The sequence below is a fragment of the Rhineura floridana genome, chromosome 19 (genome assembly GCF_030035675.1).
Source record: "Rhineura floridana isolate rRhiFlo1 chromosome 19, rRhiFlo1.hap2, whole genome shotgun sequence".
NCBI lineage: Eukaryota > Metazoa > Chordata > Lepidosauria > Squamata > Rhineuridae > Rhineura > Rhineura floridana.
The window spans coordinates 12,076,840-12,096,648 of NC_084498.1; the positions used below are offsets into that span (position 1 = coordinate 12,076,840).

Here is a 19,809-nt window from a genome sequence, read left to right on the forward strand (position 1 = left end):
ATAGCACTGGCAGGGATGGAAGCAGGGGCCATTCCATCAGCTCTGCTCTAAGGCTTCTCCAGCCCATGAGCTGCTTTTATTTCTGCTTTTAATATGAACTGCTTTTTTGTTTTATGGGTATTGTGAGGGGGAAGAATTATTCTTATTATGGATGGAGGTGTGTCCCTGTGTGAAGAAACTAGTCTCCTGTAAAGTTGGCGTTCATTGCACTGCCTACATTTACCTTTGGTCCCACCCACTACAGGCATGTAGCCCTTGGAAAGTCTCCCAGAAGAGAATGCAGCCCTCAGGTTGAAAAAGGTTCCCCATCCCTGTAGCACAGGTTCATAAATTACAAGATGTACATATGGAACCAGGATTATTCAGGGAGCACTTCCTGCCTTTGCCCTTGATATTCCTCTGGAATGAATATAAGACAACAGCTCCAAGCACGATGGACCTTCGGGTCTGGTCCAGCAGGAGCCCTTCTTTTGTCCTTATGGATCTCAGCAAGTGTATCATTGAGGATAAGGCTATCAATGGCTACCAACCAGAATGGGTATGTTCTCCTTCCACTATCAGAGACAGTATACCACTGAATGCCAGTTGTTGGAAACCACAGGAGGGGAGAGTGTCCTGCTTGCAGACTTCCTATAGACATCTGGTTGGTCACTGTGAGAACAGGATGCTAGACTAGATGGGCCTTTGGCCTGATTGAGCAGGCTCTTCTTATGTAGTCCATTTGGCCACCTCTCCACCTGATCCCCAGGAGACAGAAGGCATGCACACACACACTTTGTTTTTTTCAAGTGGCGGGTGTGAAAGTCGGATCCAGTAGAATTAACTTGAACCTTAAAAGCACATAGAACTAAAAGAGGAAGTGAGAAGGAGCACCACTCTTCCAGCTTCCTCCTTCAGCTCTATGTTTGTTTCCTAACACAAAAAGATAACCACCTCCATTACTTCATTGCACAAAGGGCAGTGAGTGAGTTGGGGACATTCAGAGGTTTCCTGAGCACCAAGCAAAGATGTTAAGGGCTCCACCATGCACTGTGGAACCCAAAGGCAGCAGATGAAATGTGAAAGACCACAGAGAACAGAATATTTGCAGCATATTTTTATTCACCGTGGAACACAGGCTCGCAGCACAAGCATTTTTGTAAACATTTTTAAATGAAGGTACTTGATTTATAGAAAACCGAAGGTCTCTTTTCTGTCCCAATGTTTGTATGCTTAAAAATTAAACACCAAAGAAGCATTTTAAAAACCATTTGTTGTTAGAAGAAGTAGATTTTTTTTTGCCTCCTCCAGTGGATTCCATAATTTCTGTGTAAAATATTGCTTTTATGTATGGAAAATGGAAATGGAGTGCCTTCAAGTTGATCCTGACTTGAATAGGGTTTTCATGGTAAGCTGTATTCAGAGGTGGTTTTACCATTGCCTTCCTCTGCGGCTGAGAGGCAGTGACTGGCCCAAGGTCACCCAGTGAGCTTCATGGCTGTGTGGGGATTCAAACCCTGGTCTCTCAGGTCGTAGTCCAACACTCTTTATGTATAACTTTTTGCAAAGAGGAAATGCAACTGACAATTCAGCCCCGTGAGAAATAAAGAACCACTTTTGCGCAAGGGACATGTTGGATGAAATGATGGAAACCTATCTGTTTTTATTGCACATCCTTCTGCCAAGAAGCTCAAGGTGGGATTTACCTCAGGGATGGACAACCTGATGGCTCTCCAGATTGCTTGGACTCCATTTCCCATCATCCCTGACCATTGCCCATGCTGGCTGAGCTGATGGGAATTGGAATCCAACATTTGGAGGGCCACAGGTTTCCCCTCCCTGATTTATATACAACTGTTTTGTCCTCCAAAAGAGGGTGGTTTAGTGGAGAACTACATGTAAATGGATTGTGGGAAAAGCTTGGCTGATGGTTGATACAGATTTTTCGGCCTCGCATTGGCTCGGAATCCCAAATCATCGAGGGCCCATCTCACAGTTTATGTTCACCTAGGCCTTCACTATAAGTTGACTGTGCCCTTCAGAATGTCAACCCAACCTAGCTCAAAATAGGTTTCAATACTTTCATTTTTACTCCCATGTGTCAGCTTTTAAACATGAAAACTATTGGGAAACAAAAGATTTGCTTATTTATAGCACACAGTATTTTCCAAACACTTCAAGTCCTACTTAAAAAAAAAAAAGGAAAAATTCTCAAGGCGTGAGGGGGAAAAAAGGAAAGAAGAAGAAAAAAGACTGATTCCAGCTCAGTTTCCCCATCACAAAATGATTTAACATGTACAAAAATAGTGGCCGAAAGACCACCATGTTGCACAGTGAGGTCTATTAGTTACTGAAGACGGTAGTTCTACAACCTTTGCTAATGAAAAACAAACATGTCTAAGCTACATCCCTTTTGTCCAACGTAGGGGGGGAAATCCCCTACATTTGGGGGGGGGAAATCCCCACTTCATTACCATACAACCCCAAACCCCCCCCTCACCTTTCAGGTTTGACAAGAGAGGCTTCTCACCCCATCTACTTTGCTGCTTCAATTTTAAGAAAGGAGAACTCAATTTCTGAGAATATGGATAAGTAAAAAGAAATTGAAAACAATGTTTTTGCTCCCTTCCTTCAACGTCCTCCTTGAAAGAACTGAAATGCTTCCTAGTATGCAGTCATTCATTCTCTCCGTTTCTGAAGGCTACTCATTTCCACCTTTAATAAACTGGAGGAAGCAGCTTGAAATAAGCGCAGTGCATCTTCAATCCCTGCGGGTAACGCGCTTGAAAAATAGAGCTTGCTTCACATCTCAGGGCACAGGGCAAGACAAACAATATTATCTTGCTAACATAAGGCACTTGCCTACTTTTACAGAGGAAAGGGGAAAAGGGGGGGCTGAGGCAAACCCACAATATTAACATGCAAGTTAAAAGAGAATGCCCACTGTGTTAGCGTTTAAGACCTTGTGGACTGATGATGCAAATGATGCCTCATGCCAGTCAAATGAGCTGCTCTTTTCTTCCAGATCACATCAGGTCCGCACACTGGTGGTAGCTCCATTAGTCCGAGATCTTTGGCGGTCATATTTGACAGACACAATAAGGAAAAGGAGAAGGGTTGCTCCTTGGATAGCCACCAGCAGGAAAAAGTAATAGTTTAAATGGCAGCCATTAATGTTACCTGGAAAAGATTAAGAGAGACAAGTTAAGTGCATGCCAGGAGACCACAAATAAGAGAAAGAGATTGCATTCCGTAAGCATCAAAATTCAAGCCAACAGCCATATTTTGTTAAAAGGGAAACATGATGTTAGATTTACACTGAGGATGGCCAGCTTTTGTATTCTTGAGGGCCGCTCGATTCTCTAGAAGCATCCCAGGGCCCAAAATATTATTATTATTATCATTGTTATTATTTTGCAAATTTAACAACGAAGAGAAAAGCAAACCAAAAAAAGATGAAGAAAGCTCACACTCAGGATACAACAACTGTATTCAACTAAGTCTTACTCAGAGTAAGTGTGCTGAAATTCATGAACCTAAGTCAGCCACGTCTATTAACTTCAATAGGTCTACTCAGAGTAGGGCTAGTGTTGAATACCACCCTGTAAATCCACATTAGGTTAAACATATGTTAATATAAGTCTTCCAGACGTCCAAATAGGTAGCCACAGGAAATTGATGTTTAAAAGAAGTAAGGTCCTCAGACCACTGCATAATAGAAGGTGGGTGTCCAATATACTATTCTACTACATAAGCTGCCCCTCAATCAGGAAGCTTTGTTTTATAATCACACCAGAACCGTCTAGTAGTCAGATCTTCACAATTACAGAGTGACACACATCCTGGGGACATAGGAAGCTACCTTATACTGAGTAAGACCACTGGTCCATCTAGCTCATTATTATCTACACTAACTGGCAGCAGCTCTCCCGGATTTCTGGCAGGGAGGCTCTCCCAGTCCTATCTGGGGCCTTCTGCATGCAAAGCATATGCTCTACCACTGAAGTTATGGTCCTTCTCCCAAAATTGTGAAGTTCTTGAAACTGTGTGAAATCTTCCCTGAGCTCTTCCCCTTCAGTTAGATGCTTCAGTCCGCCACAGCAGGACTTGCAGTGCAGGTTGTGACACACTCCCTCAGCATTCCTTCTAGTGATGGGACACTGAACCACTCCTAAATGAAGAAGCTCATTGGCTGAATATGTCCCTTTTGTGAAGGAATCTGCTTTTGCTAATGCTGCATGTCCAAACCCTATTCAATATGAACAGAGTCCAACAGGTCTCATGAGGTCTAGCCAAATGGACCATTATAGTTATTAGAAATAAGCAGGGACCAGGGCAGGGTGTGTGTGTGAGTGCACGCGCAGAAACAATGGTGCACTTATCAATCCTTGCTTGGGCATACGTGTCAAGATGAAATCAATTACCCCAAACTTAAAATTCCATTCAATGGATTTCTAATCACAAGCTGTAAGAGCACATAAAGAAGCTCTTCACCTGACATAAAAAAACACAATATATTTCCTGTGAAGACCATGAGTGTTCAAAAATGAGTAATTTTCCTTTTATGGGTCAATATGTTAACTCCATAAAAATCTCCACTTTTTAAAAAAACCTACAGAAATAATTTAATTGTTTCAGGAGAGCATCTGGCAGTTGAGGGTCTGCAGGCAAATTAGGTGGCCAGCAGGGCTAGGGAAGCCAGAGAGACTGGAGCCAAGGCAGTGAACAAGACGGTGGTACTGTTGGGGTGGGCAAATTAAATCAGACCAATTGGCCTGGGAAAATAATTGCCCTTGGGCCCTGTGTAAGGGTTTTTCTCTTGGTCGAGTAAACCCTCCTATATCCCCCAGAGCCGCTCCGCTGTTGCAAGAACAGAAGACCAGCCCAGCTGGATCAGAATGAACACTCATCCAGGCCAGCATCTTGCTTCTCACAGTAAGTGAATTTCGTTTAATTTTGTAACTGCAGGTCATCATACAGCAAAACATACACAAAATCATGAAAACATCGCACATCCAATAGGATGAAAAACATCAATATATCAGACACCAACTGATTAGTAAAACAGAAATAAAACTGTGAAATCCAAAATACCAAGTGGTAGTTGCAACTTTAATAAAAATGATCCAGAGACTAAGGCGAGTCCTAAAACTACGATGAAAGAGTAAAAATGGCCACTTGATAACTGACATTAGGAAATGCATCTTGCCAGCAGGTAGCTGATGCATTCTGCTTCTGAGCCCAAGAAGCTGACAGTAATCTGACCCAGCATCCTTCCTCTTATGGCTTCACAAAAGAGGCAGTGTAGGGTGTAATGTTCAATGTCCTCCGCTGTGACAGTGGCCAACCAGATGCCTCCCAGGAAGCTCCCCAGAAGGCAACAGACCTCCCTGCTGTGGCTCGTAGTTGTTATTTTGACCTATTAGTCGCTCAGTACAAAAACAAAGTCTCTAGTGGAGCAATCCTAACTATAGAAAGACGGTGTAACTTGCCCTGGCATAACCTGCCCCTATTCTCAAGGTCATTCAGGAGACTGTAGTAGGAGCTAAAGCCAGCTGAGCCAGAGTGTGGGCCTGAGTTTTGAGGGTTGGTCCCTAGGTCACATGATCAAGTTGAATGGGGTTTGGAATAGGGGTCTCTCCTTGCCCCACCATGCTGCTGCTGCTACTCCCCCAGAAGACCTGTTTTTGGGGGACATACGCTGGTTCAAGGTCTGTCGGCTGAGCCATGGCAAGGGTCTTCCGCCACAGTTATCTCTGTATCAGCCCAGGCAAGGGACTTGCACTGGTGTAGCCCTGGCTCAGGTGAGAACAGCGCCCAAAGGATGTTAAAGATGGCACCAGGTGGACCTTCTAGGGAAAGAACATCTCTTCCATAAGACTAAAGGGTCGGTGGGGTTATGAACTACAGTGCAAGGCTCCTAGAGCCCTGGTTCCCAAACTTCTTTCCCCACAGACCACTTGAAAATTGCTGAGGGTCTTGGCAGACCACTTAATGCTTCTTCTGCCTGTTGCAGCAATTGTAATGCACTGTGCTAGATCCTGTAGGATTTTTCATTGCATTTTTATTGCTTCTTTCATTTCCTATATTGCATTTTATTACAATCTGTAGTAATACAATAAAATACACGAGAAGACATAAAAGAAGCAATAAAACGCAATGAAAACCAATATGAATACTTAACGTGGACATGCTGTGAACCTGAATGAAGCTCACGGACCACTGGTGGTCCACAGATCATGGTTTAGGAACCCCTATCCTAGAGCAATATATGGGTTGGTCCCACCAACAGCAGCTGAGAGTCAAATTAAGCCTTCTGTATAGCAGGTAGTGTGGTCCTTGTTTCCACGATGCTGTCGCCATAGTTTTCGCCATCTGCAGAACCAAGTCGCCAGCGCAGTACTGCCCAGGTCATTGATAGGCTGATCCTCCTGTGAATTTGTCTAACCGCCTTTTAACAGCTTGGAGCCAGTTTACTTGTGGGACCACCTTACCCCATATGTGCCTACTCAACTGCTTCAATCTGCGGAACTGGCGCTGTTACAGGTGCCATAGGATACTTATTCCGCACTTGTGAGAAATCGTTGTTTTAGTGTGGCAATATCTATGTTTGGAACTCCCTGCCTATTGACATCAGGCAGGCGCCTTCGCTATACTCTTTTCAGTGCTTGCTTAAAACGTTTTTGCTTAGGCAAGCCTATCCAGACACATAGATGCTGATGTATTTTAATCTCTTTTCAGTCTACCGTTGTTTTTAATCTTTTTTTAAAATAATGTTTTTAAGTATTTAAGTGTTTTTATTAATAATGCTAATGGATTTTTTTTAATCGCTTAGAGGTTTTTCACAATAAACTGGTATATAAATGATGTTAAATCAATACATAAGCCATCATTGGTTACTGTGATGGTGATTAACTGTGGACAGCCAACTGAAGTATTTCCTTTGTCTGACTTGAATCTATCAGTTTTGTTGTGTGGCCTCCATGTCCGGGCATTGGGGGGAAAAGAAGAGGAAGCTTCTCTCTTCCTGCTGCTTGACATTCCATGACTGACCCATTCCACTCCCCACTTCAGGACCCAAAGTCCAAAGGCCCAACAACGTCTGCTCTACCCGGCAATTCACTCCTTCACAAGAGAGAGGCAAATCCCCTCTTCTCCAGTGGGAACAGCAACCAAAGCTATTATGACAATTCATCTTTTAACATACAGGAAAGCAATTCTATCCACCTTTCTCACAACCGCTTGAAGAGCAACAGGGTTTCTCTCCTCTTCTGAATCACATTTGCCTGAGATACACACAGTAATGGACAAACCCTCACCAAGCCTCTCTTCCTGTTCAAACTGTAAAGCAGATGTGGAAAAACTCAGGCCCAGGTGTCAAATATGGCCCTCCAGTCTTCTCTATCTGGCCCTCAAAACTCTCCTTGGGCCCCACCCCTCACTTCACAGTGTGAGTGTTGTTGCCTGACTTGGGATGTGTCCTTGAATTCTAATCACACCTTTTGCTTGCCTGGATGGAGAATAGACTGGTGTGGGTGAGTGTGTGTAGAAACCAGCCTATTGTACAGAGGCAAAATTTACATTAGTTGCTCCGCCCACATAGGCCTCTGGCTCCACCCACCACTAGCATGCGACCTTCAGGTAGTCCAGAAGAGAATGCAGACCACGGGCTGAAAAAGTTTCCCCACCCCAGCTGTAAGGGTATAGATGCCAAAGAAGAGGTTACACGGTTGGAATTAGGGGCTATGCTAAATATTTATTCTGGTCTTAGAAGTGTTGCTTAGAGATATAAGGCAAAATAAAAGGATTTCGGGACTAAAGATAAAAAAAGAAGAATATAAACTGGGAGCATTTGCTGACGATTTGATAATTGTATTAGAAAACCCTTTGGAAGGAATTAATGCATTGATGGACAAATTAAAAGAATTTGGACCGTTAGCAGGATTTAAGATCAACAATCAAAAAACAAAGATGTTGGTGAAAAATTTATCTTTAAGGGAACAGAAAGAGTTAATGGACAAGACAGATTTTACAATAGAGAAAAAGTTGAAATATTTAGGTATTATTATGACAAATAAAAATTCAAAGTTATTTCATAATAATTATGAAAAATTATGGACAGAGATTAAGAAAGATCTGCTAAGATGGGATAAACTACAACTGTCATTAATGGGTAGAATATTTGTGATAAAAATGAATGTATTACCGAGAATGATGTTTTTGTTTCAAACAATACCTGTAATATCCTCTGATTTACCTTTTAAACAATGGCAAAAAGAGATCTCTAAATTTGTATGGCAAGGAAAAAAACCAAGAGTTAAATTTAAATTACTACAAGACGCCAAAGAAAGAGGAGGACTGGGATTACCAAATCTGAGACTTTATTTTGCTGCCTGTTGTTTAGTCTGGATAAAGTAGAATGGATTTTATTGAGGAATAAAAGACTATTGGATTTGGAGGGTCATAACCTGAAGTGGGGATGGCATGGATATCTATGGTATGACAAAGTAAAAGTAAATGTAGACTTTAATAATCATTTTATAAGACGTCCTCTGTTGAAAATATGGAATAGATATAAACCAAGGTTCTATTCGAAAATACCATTATGTGTCTCAAGTCAAGAAGCGTTTTATAGAAGAGAAATGGCTGGAAAAGAAAAATGGTTAACTTATCAAGAACTATTAGAAAATGTACATGGAGAATATATAATGAAAGAGAGAGAACAACTGATAAAAGAAGGATATAGTTCTCAATGGTTTGCCTATTTACAACTGTTAGAAAGATATAAAACGGATAAGAAAATGTATGGGTTTGAAATAAGTAAATCTGATTTTGAAATAGGTTTGTGTACAAATGATGAAAATATAATTGCAAAAATGTATAAACTCTTGCTGAAAATGGATATGGAAGAAGAACAAGTAAAAGAGTGTATGGTAAAGTGGGCAAAAAATTTTGGTTATAACATACAAATGGATCAATGGGAAAATATGTGGAAAAAAGGCTTGAGATTTACATTATGCTATAATCTTAAAGAAAATTTCTATAAAATGATGTATCGTTGGTACATGACTCCAGAAAAGTTGTCAAAAATGTATAGTAATGTTTCTAATGTTTGTTGGAAATGTAAACAACAAGAAGGATCATTTTATCATATGTGGTGGCTGTGTAAAAAGGCAAAATCATTTTGGGCACAGATAGGTAGGATGATGCAAAAAATTCTAAAGATAAATATTCAGTCAAAACCAGAATTTTTTTTATTGGGTTTTATGGATAAACAAATTGAAAAGAAATATGGAAGAATAATATTATATATGATTACGGCAGCAAGATTATTATATGCACAAAAGTGGAAAATGGAATCAACACCAACAACGGAAGAATGGCTATTGAAATTAATGGACTTAGTAGAGATGGATAAATTGACATGCTTACTTAGAGAAAAATCGACAGGCACATTTCTCAAGGAATGGAAGCCTCTCTTAGACTTTTTGTTGAAAGATCAAAATAAAATGATGATATTGGGATTTGACGATTAACTAAGATAGCCTATGGAGAAAAGTGATCCTGTATGTATATATTAAGGGACAGGTTTGATATATATTATATACTTATAGCTGATCTGCGACAAATCGGAAGTCAACTATTTTTTTGATGTATTGTTATGTTTTTGTTGTTTGACTCTGTTTTGTTTGTCTTTTGAAAAATTTGAATAAAAATTATTAAAAAAAAAGGAATTAGGGGCTATGCTAGAGGTCGGATCCAGTGCCTAGGGCAGGGATGGGGAAACTGTGGCCCTCCAGACGTTGTTGGACTCCAAGTCCCACCAGCCTCTGCCAGGGATGCTGGGAGTTGTAGTCTAACATTGTAGAGGGCCACATCCCAGCCCTACGGACTGGATCTAGTCTCAGACTATCTGATCATCTATTTGCTCAGGATACGAACAAGTAAAGGCGCAAACCCAACGTCAACTCTTTTGCCTGGGGAGCTATTCTTCACAACAGCCTCTAACAGCTGCTAAAGATAGCAACAAACAAGCAAGCACTCTTAGAGGGGAAAAGTGGAATTATTTTCAGAATATCAGTTCAGATTTTAAATGACTCCTCTGGCAAAGGTTGCCAGTGAAAATTAAAATTTAGAAAATGTGGCCATGCTAAAGACAGGAAACTTTGAAAATATACAGCAGGCAGCAACTTTAAGAATAAGTGCCCTGTTTTATTTTTCTCTAATGTACTGGAGCTAAATAACAACAACTTACCCAAATCGGTGTGATTACTCATCCAACCAATTGATGTAATAGACACCAGAGCCAGAAGCCCTGAGCCGACGAAAGATCCAATTCCAGAAAAAAAGAAAAAGAGACCCATAATAGCACTCTGCATAGATTTGGGAGCAGCCGAATATGCAAATTCTAGACCTGGAACAAAAGAAGTAGTAGAAGAAGAAGAGGTAAGTTGCATCCTTATATTATATTTGGTAGTATTTTCCATGTATAAATGTTCCACAGAGCCCTGGGTTCAAATCCCTGTTGATCAAAATCCCTGTTGAGCAATATGCAGAATTCATTGGGAAGAGATATTGTTATACCACTCTTGAGAACTGTTCTCTGTGAGGGGAATAGGGGTCTCCTAACAACTCTCATCACCCTTATCAAACTACAGTTCCCAGGATTCTTTGGGGAAAGGTATAATTGTTTAAAGTGGTATCATACTGCTTTAAATGTATAGTGCAGATGGGGTGTCAGATTATCCAGAAGTGGACTTCTTTGCAAACAAGTCAATAGACTAAATGAAACATACACCATTATAGTTCTAAAAGCTTTTGAAGCTGAGCTCTTATCATGATAAACATGCTTTATAAACAAAGCCTGGTTTCAGCTCCGTATGAAATGTAGACTCTTTGTACAAAAGAAAGAACATGTGCTTTCAAAGCAGAAATGCATCATAAATTGCTACAATTTAACTTATTATGTAAATTAAAGAGCTTCATGGAACAGCGGCACACACACTCATCCAAACGTAAGAATCTCTGCCACTCTCCCAGAATCTCAGGCTCCCATCTCAAGGTGCTGAGCTTCTCATTATTTGCCTTTTAGCTCAGATAACAATCAGAAGATTGAAACAAAAGCTTTGTAGAGCAAACTGAAGGGAGGGGGCAAATGTCAAAAAGCAATTAAGATTGGCAGGGAGCCTCTAGTTCAAACAGGATCACTTGCATTTTCTATCAGCACTTCTGCCACAGAGATTTTTTAAAGTTAAACACTTTGTCGCATGTTCAAGAAATCTTAAAATAACTAAACCCTGGCTTCCAACTAGTTTCAAAGCACAATTCAAAAGTGCTGATGCTAACTTTTAAAAATCCCCAAATTGGAAGGTGGGTCAGCTTAGGTTTCTCAAATCTTTAACAGAACCCCAAAGAACATTGACTGGAACATAGGAAGTTGTCTTATACAGACAGTCAGACCATTGGTCCATCTAGCTCAGTATTGTTGACACTCACTGGCAGCAGCTGTCCAGGGTTTTAGGCAGAAGTCATTCCCAGCCCTACCTGGAATTGCTGGGGATTGAACCTGGGTCCTTCTGCATGCCAAACAGATGCTCTGCCACAGATCTGTGACCTTCTCTGGGTCAGGTGGGGGCCAAACAGTGGCTCAGGGATGGGCACAGCCAGAAACAAAATGGGGATTCAGAGGGAGGATGCCTTTAGGAGGGATTTAGATACATTTGTGAAGGAAAGGGCCATCAGTGGCTACTAGCCATGATAGCTATGTACTACCTCCACTGCTGGAGGCAGTATGACTCTGAACACAATTGCTGTGAAACACAAGTAGGAAGAGGGTTATTGTGCTCATGCTGTACTTGTGGGCTTCCCATGGGGGCATCTGTTTGGGAACTGTAAGAACAGGACGCTGGACTTGATCAGCCTTTGGCCTGATCGAGAAGGCTGTTCTCCTTCCTTCTCCTCCTCCGAGGAAAGGCCATAGCTCAGTAATAAGAACAGCTGCTTTGCATGTAGAAAGTCCCAGGTCGAATCCCTGACATCTCCAGGTAGGGCTGGGAAAGACTCTTGCCTAAAACCCTGGAGAGCCACTGCCAGTCAGTGTAGACAATATGGAGCTGGATGGACTAATGGTATGACTCATAGAATCACAGAATAGTAGAGTTGGAAGGGGCCTATAAGGCCATCAAGTCCAACCTCCTGCTCAATGCAGGAATCCAAATCAAAGCATTCCCGACAGATGGCTGTCCAGCTGCCTCTTGAATGCCTCCAGTGTCAGAGAGCCCACTACCTCTCTAGGTCATTGGTTCCATTGTCATATGGCTCTAACAGTTAGGAAATTTTTCCTGATGTCCAGTCGAAATCTGACTTCCTGCAACTTGAGCCCATTATTCCGTGTCCTGCACTCTGGGACGATCGAGAAGAGATCCCGGCCCTCCCATATGACAACCTTTCATGTACTTGAAGAGTGCTATCATATCTCCCCTCAGTCTTCTCTTCTCCAGGCTAAACATGCCCAGTTGTTTCAGTCTTTCCTCATAGGGCTTTGTTTCCAGTACTCAGTATAAGGCAGATTCCTGTGTCCCTAAGTTGTGACTGGCTTATGGTCAAACTGAGAATTTTGATATGAATTGTAGGCTAGCTCTAACCCCAATACCTTTGAGGGCTGTCTTTTTTGTACTGGGATACAAAACAGAAGCTCCCTTTTAAATTTCTCTTATGGGGCTCAATGCATGTCCAGAAACAACTTCGAGGTCTTTTTTTTAAGACACACATCTAACTTTGTGTAATATACCCTGCACACTTGACAGGGCCTGTTTTGGTTTTTGTTCCCAGAAAATGTATTTTATATATATTTGTCAGGATAGAACAGCTTCCATGTTTTCCCTCAGTGGAAAAGAGGATCTAAAATCCTGCCATCTGGTGGCCACACTTGGGTACAACTGAGAGAGAAAGTTAACATTGAGTTGCACTTCATTTTTCCCGCCTGAAACATGTGAGGCAGTTTCTCCTCAGTTGAAACATCCAAGGAATTTTATGGAGAACCAAACAACTGTTTCTTTGGTCATATTTGGGGAAGAGGGTAGGGAGACAGTCGTACATGACCCAGGCCTTGAAATATATTATTCATACTACTAGTACTACTAAATATTTTCAACTCATGCCAGAGGTCGGGAACCTCAGGCCTTGGGGCAGAATGTGGCCCTCCAGGCCTCTCTACTGGCCCTTGAGACTCTCCCCAGGCCAACCCTCATTTCCCCAGGCCACACCCCTCATTGACCCTATCCAGCATCCTGTTTTCACAGTGGCCAACCAGATGCCCCAATGGGAAGCCCACTAGCAGGACCTGGGCTCAAGAGCACTCTCCCCTCCTGCAGTTCCCAGAAGTTTGTATTCAGAAGTATGCTGCCTCCAACCATGGCGGCACAGCATAGCCATATGACTAGTAGACATTTATACTCTTATTTGCCTAATACTCTTTTAAAGGCATCCATGTTGATGGCCGCCACTGCTGCTTGTGGGAGCAGACTCCATAGTTTAACTATGGGCTGTGGGAAGAAGTCCTTTCTTTTGTCCTTCCTGAATATTCCAACCTTCAGCTTCATTGGATGTCCACAAGTTCTACTTTTATGAGAGAGGGACAAAACCCCCAGAATTTGTTGGATTCCAACTCCCATCAGCCCCAGCCAGCCTGGCCAATGGTCAGGGATGATGGGAACTGGAATCCAGCAGCATTTGGAGGGCATCAGGTTGGCTAGGGCTGCTCTAGAGTTGCCACAAGTCAGGACAAGCAACACTGGGGCAGAGAGATGGCCACTTGTCTGATTCAGCATAAGGCTGATTGCTCAGCAGTGTTTGAGCTATTATGGTGGATGGTTCTTTAAATGGTTTTCAAGATGGGGTTTAACTGGGGTATTATTTTATCATTTTGAAAGAATTTTGGGGGATTATGACTGGCAAGCTGCCTTGAGTTTCTCACAAAGTAGGGGGGGTCATAGGGACTGCCTCTCCCTGTACATTCATAATTTGAGGCCCTTCTTTGTATGCCCCGCCCAAGGGAGCCATAGAGGGTAGCAAAACGAGATTGGACCTTTTTAGTGGTGGCTCCCCAACTGTGGAATGGTCTCCCAAGAGGGTCTGCCTGGAGTCATTGCTATCAATCTTCAGGCACCAGGTGAAGACATTTTTATCAACCCAGTCATTTTGCTCCTAATTGATGTTTATCTTTTAATTGGGTGGGGTCACATGTGTCTGCTTCATGTTATTGTTGGATGAGCACTTTTAGTTATTTTTACCCCCTTTTTAATCTTAGATGTATTTTAAATGTTATATTAGATACTTTTAAAAATGGTAAGTCGTTTTGAGACGAATCTTTTGTAGTAAGCACCAAATAAATGCAACAATAATAATGTAACATTTTTACACAGAATAAATAAGTTTCACATCGGATGCTTCCTTTCGTCACTATCAGGAGCAGGTTGCCCTCTGGGGCAGAATTGCAGTAATAGCCTCCTGACAGAGGGGGGGGGAAGAGCACAGCTGCAGCGAGGTCCAGGCTGAGTGGATCTGGCACTACCACCAGTGCGTGCATGCAGCCTTGATCTCGTCACTGGCTTGCCTGTCTCCCCACAGTAAATGCCTGTGACCTGCAGCTTGGAGGCGATTGCTCTGCCCCACCGGACAAGGTGGTCCTGGTTGCTCTTCCTCTTTGCTTCACTTGACTCGAGGTGTGAAGAACACTTTGCTAACCATTTTGAACCTGGTTTCTAGCCGTGCCCATCGAGGTAAAGTAAACTAACAACATTTACATGTAAAGATAGAGAGAAGGAGAGAGAGAGGGGGGCACCGTTATTTAATTAGAAGTCTATGCAAAACAAGCTGAAACGGCGGCGAGAAGCTGGAGCTATTTTTTTACTAATGAGCCTTGAATGTGTGTGAAACAGACCAGAAAATGAGATTTTATGGCCACGCTGATGCCTCCCGTTTGTACCTTCCACTCAAAAGAAGGAGGAAAAGAAGAAAATCAATCGGAGTCTATGTTTTGGACACTACATCAAACAGGCAGGGCACAGAGATATTCAAGGACACTTTGCTATTTGCTTAGAGCATTGAATTTTAAGCTTTGTATTGGTAAAATATGGAGCTGGCAAATACAGAGTTAGACCGCTGATCCATCAGGCCCTGCACTGTCTACACTGACTGGCAGCAGCTCTCCAAGGTGTTGGACAGAGAAGTCTTCCCCATCACCCGATCCTTTTGGCCACCAACTTGGATGACTTTAAAAGAGGTTTAGACAAATTCATGGAGGATAAAGTTATCAATGGCTACTAGCCATGATGGCTATGCTCTGCCTCCAGGGTTGGAAGCAGTATGTTCTGAATACCAATGGCTGGAAGCTGCAGAAGGGGAGAGTGCTCTTGCGCTCAGGTCCTGCTTGTGAGCTTTCCATTAGGGCATCTTAGTGGCATTAGTTGGTCACTGTGAGAACATGATGCTGGACTAGATGGGCCACTGGACTGATCCAGCAGGGCTCTTTGTATGCTCTTACGTTCTTAAACTGGAGATGCCAGGGATTGAATCTGGGACTTTCTGCATGCAAAGCATCCAGTCTGTCGTTGAGCTATGGTTCTTCCTATTATGAGGCTGCCCTATACTGCATCAGACCATTGGTTCATTATCTTAGAACATACAGAAGACAATCACAGAGCTGGAAGGGATCTCAAAGGTCTTCTAGTCCAGCCCCCTCCCAAAGCAAGAAATCAGCTGCTGCAACATCTCTTATTGGCAACCATCCAACCTCTGCTTAAAATCCTGTAATGAAGAAGAGGCCACCACTTCCGAGACAGTCTGTTACACTGTCAAACGACTTGTGCCCTCAGGAAATTATTCCTAATAGTTAATCTAAAATCTCCCCCCCCCCTTGAATCTGTTGGTTCAGATCTAGTTCAGCGTTGTTAACACATAGTTAAAACTATGGAATTTGCTTCCCCAAGTAGTGATGGCGACCAATGTGGATGGCATTAAAAGAAGATTAGACAAATTCATGGAGGATAAGGCTATCAACAGCTATTATTCACAATGGTTATGTTCTACCTCCGCTGTCAGAGATAATGTGCCTCTGAATACCAGTTGCTGAGAATCACAAGTGGAGAGAGTGCTGTTACACTCAGGTTCTCCTTGTGTGCATCTGGTAGGTATCTGGTTATAAAAATGTAAATGTACTGCCTTCAAGTCGATTTCGACTTATGGTGACCCTATGAATAGGGTTTTCATGAGGCTGTGAGGCAGTGACTGCCCCAAGGTCACCCAGTGAGCTTTATGGCTATGTGGGGATTCGAACCCTGATCTCCCAGGTCGTAGTCCAACACCTTAACCACTACACCACACTGGCTCTCAGGTATCTGGTTAGCCTTTGTGAAAACAGGATGCTGGACTAGCTGAGCCATAGGTATGATCCAGCAAGGCTCTTAAAGGGATTTGACAAATTCATAGAGGATAAGGCTATCAATGGCTACTAGCCATAATGGCTATGTTCTACCTCCCCCGTCGGAGACAGTATGCCTCTGTAGACCAGCTGTTCAGAATTACATGTGGAGAGAGTTGCTGTTGCATTCAGGTCCTGCTTGAGGGCTTCCCACAGGCATCTGGTTGGCCACTGTCAGAACAGGTTGCTGGACTAGATTGGCCATTAGCCTGATCCAGCAGGGCTTTTCGCATGTTCTTAACCAGAAGCAGCTGGAACAGCTCTCTAAGTTGTCAAACATTCCAGGTCCAGGTCCTTGACTGGAGTTTCCAAGGACTGAAATTTGGACCTCGGTAACGTGGAACAAAACAGGACTTCAGTAACTGCCAAGAGAACAATGGTCCAAATAAATGTAGAAAGAACTTTCTTTTCTACTTTGAATACTCAGCCCAACAGGTTCCTAAAAACAACTTCCAAAGTATGAAATTGGAGGCACAAGTCCAAAGCAGATTTGGAACGCTTTGCCTTTTAAATCAGGTGCAGGAACATTTTTCAGCCTGAGGGCCATGTTCTCTTCTGCGCAACATTTTCACAGAATCATGGAGTTGGAAGGGGCCTTGAAGGCCATCAGGTCCAGCCCCCTGCTCAATGCAGGAATCCAAATTAAAGCATACCTCCAAGGAATGCCTCCAGTGTTGAAGAGCCCACCACCTCCCTAGGTAATTGGTTTCATTGTTGTAACTTCCTAACAGTTAGGACGTTTTTCCTGATGTTCAGTCAAAATCTGGCTTCCTGTAGCTTGAGCATATTATTCTGCATCCTGTACTCTGAGATGATCGAGAAGAGATCCCAGCCCTACTCTGTGTGGCAACCTTTCAAGTACTGGAAGAGTACTATCATATTTCCCCTCAGTCTTCTCTTCCCAAGGCTACACATGCCCAGTTCTTGCAGTCTCTCCTCATAGGGCTTTGTTTCCAGTCCCCTGATCATCCTCATTGCCCTCCTCTGATCCCATTCCAGTTTGTCTGCATCCTTCTTGAAGTGCGGAGACCAGAACTGGATGCAGTACTCAAGATGAAGCCTAACTAGTGCTGAATAGAGAGGAACCAATACGTCACACGATTTGGATACTATACTTCTGTTAATACAGCCTAAAATAGCATTTGCCTTTTTTTGCAGCCACATTGCAATGTTGGCTCATATTTAGCTTGTGATCAACAATACCAAGATCCTTCTCGCATGTAGTATTGCTGAGCCAAGTATCCCCCATCTTATAACTGTGGATTTGGTTTCTTTTTCCTAGGTGCAGAACTTTGCACTTATCCCTGTTAAATTTCATTCTGATGTTTTCAGCCCAATGATACAGCCTATCAAGGTCCCTTGTAATTTTGTTTCTGTCTTCCACGGTATTAGCTCTCCCTCCCAATTTTGTATCATCAGAAGGACATATTCCAGCCTGGGAAAAATATTTGGGTATGAATCAGAGAGACTGAGGCATGTGGCTTGGTGAAAGTTTCAAGGGCCAAACAGAGAGGCCTGGAGGGCCGCATTCTGTCTGCTGCATGAGGTTCATCATCCCTGCTTTACATCAGTAAGTAGACAGATGAAAACCCAGGGAGCTGAAATTGCTGTAAAGAAAAAAGGCACACTCCTCCCCGCCCTTCCCCAGTACATTCCTTTCCAAACTCACCTGAAATACTTGCAAATATTTCACTGAAACCAATCAGAAGATACTGAGGGATCTGCCACCAGACTGACATATCAGCCGCTTGATATACAGCCGTCCCGATCTTCTGATTAATTGGCTTGATCTTCACAATCTTCAGCCTTTTGCTTTCCAGTATTCCTGGAAGAAAGAAGGAAATGCATATGGAGTTTATGGGAACGTTCATATTTATTGTTTCCATTCTTAAAAAATCCCACCCTATGTCCTAGATCAGGTGTGGGGAAAACCTTTTCAGCCTAAGGGACAAATTCCCTTCTGAGAGCCACGTGCCGGTGGTGGGTGGGGCCACAGGCAAAAGTGGGCAGAGCAGTCAATGTAAACTGCATCTCTGTATGGCAGTTTCTACACACAGCCTTCTCTGTCCTTCATCCAGGCATGCAAGAGTTCAAGGACCTATTGCAGCCAGGCAAAAACACTCAAGGCGGGTGTGAAGCAGGTCTTGGGAGAGGCAATCTGGAGAGAAGAGATGTGGCTGGTGAGAGGGAGTGGAGAGTTCTGAGGGTCATACAGAGGCCCGGAGGGCCGCATTCATTCCCTGGGCATTACATTCCTTACCCCTGTCCTAGATATTTGGGGTGACATTTGTCACTTTCCCAACTTTCCCATTTTATCCTCGTAACAACCCTGCGAGGTAGGATTAGAGCTTCGTCGCTGAGGACAGGATTGAACCCTACTAACCTCACTGAATTCAGCTGAGGAAATACAACACAGGCATAATAAATCAATATTTTACTGGTTTGAATATGGTTACTGAAAGTGTTTTTGCCTTATACCAGGTTAGATTATTTGTCCACCTAACCCAGTGTTGTTTACTCTGATTGGCAGCAGCTCTCTGGGGTTTCTGGCTGTGAAGGAAATTTTGGGAAAGTGCCGTGGCCACCAGTCACAAAATGGCAGCCACAGGGTGTCACATCTAAAAGAGAAGAAAAGGAGACAGGAGCACAAAATGGCATGGGCATATTGCCCCATCAATGACAAAAAGGCACTTAAGGGCAGCCACCATTGTGCTCACTCACAGAGAGAAGCTCTTTGCACCTCTCCATGGTTCAGAACAGATGGGAAGCTGGGCATCCAGTCCTGGCATCCAATGAAATGTGGGCATTAAGGGGGCACATTTGATGCAGGAGAGGCTAGAACAGAGCAGGAAGTGCAAACAGTCTCTCCCGTATTGAGGATTTTTACTGAGACTTCTCACATGTGCCTTGTGAGAGCATCATCAGCTGGCAATGTGTGGACAGGCACATTGGTGTCCATGGGCACCACACTGGTGTCCCCTGTGCCCCATTATCCCTTTAGCCTGGACATGCCAGGGACTGAACCTGGTAATTTCTGCATGCAAAACAGGTGCTCCAGCACGGTACTGTTGGCCCCAGAGTGTTGTTGCAAGGTGGTGTCCAAGATCTGCAAAGTTGGGCACCTGCTGAGGGCTCACACCCCAGCAGGGGCCGCTCTGCAAGCTGCCACTGGATCTCTCCCAGAAGGAATGAGAAGCAAGCAACTGTGGTGGTAAGGAGGAGATAGAGCCGCCACTGCCTGCTTGCTTGTTGGCTCTCTCCGGCAACCTGTGATGAGGAAGAGGAACATCATTGGCTGGCAGCAATGGCAGTGAAGGGGTAGACTAAGTGAGGGACAGGGCCCATTGCGG

The 19,809-nt window shown here is 43.3% G+C and overlaps 1 protein-coding gene across 2 annotated transcripts in view; it reads right to left on the reverse strand.

The window, feature by feature from the left end:
- Positions 1–1,094: 1,094 nt before the first annotated feature.
- Positions 1,095–19,809, reverse strand: part of SLC15A4 (solute carrier family 15 member 4) — a 79,331-nt gene continuing 60,616 nt past the window's right edge. The window contains exons 6-8 of one of the 2 annotated variants that reach the window (XM_061602796.1): positions 18,129–18,284; positions 10,235–10,393; positions 1,095–3,159 (exon numbers count right to left, since the gene is read on the reverse strand). In XM_061602796.1, the coding sequence (XP_061458780.1) occupies positions 3,011–3,159; positions 10,235–10,393; positions 18,129–18,284 (464 nt within the window). In that variant the 3' untranslated portion in view covers positions 1,095–3,010. Of the gene's footprint in view, positions 3,160–10,234; positions 10,394–18,128; positions 18,285–19,483; positions 19,727–19,809 lie in introns of those variants that run through there. The other variant, XR_009759639.1, reaches the window with a different exon arrangement.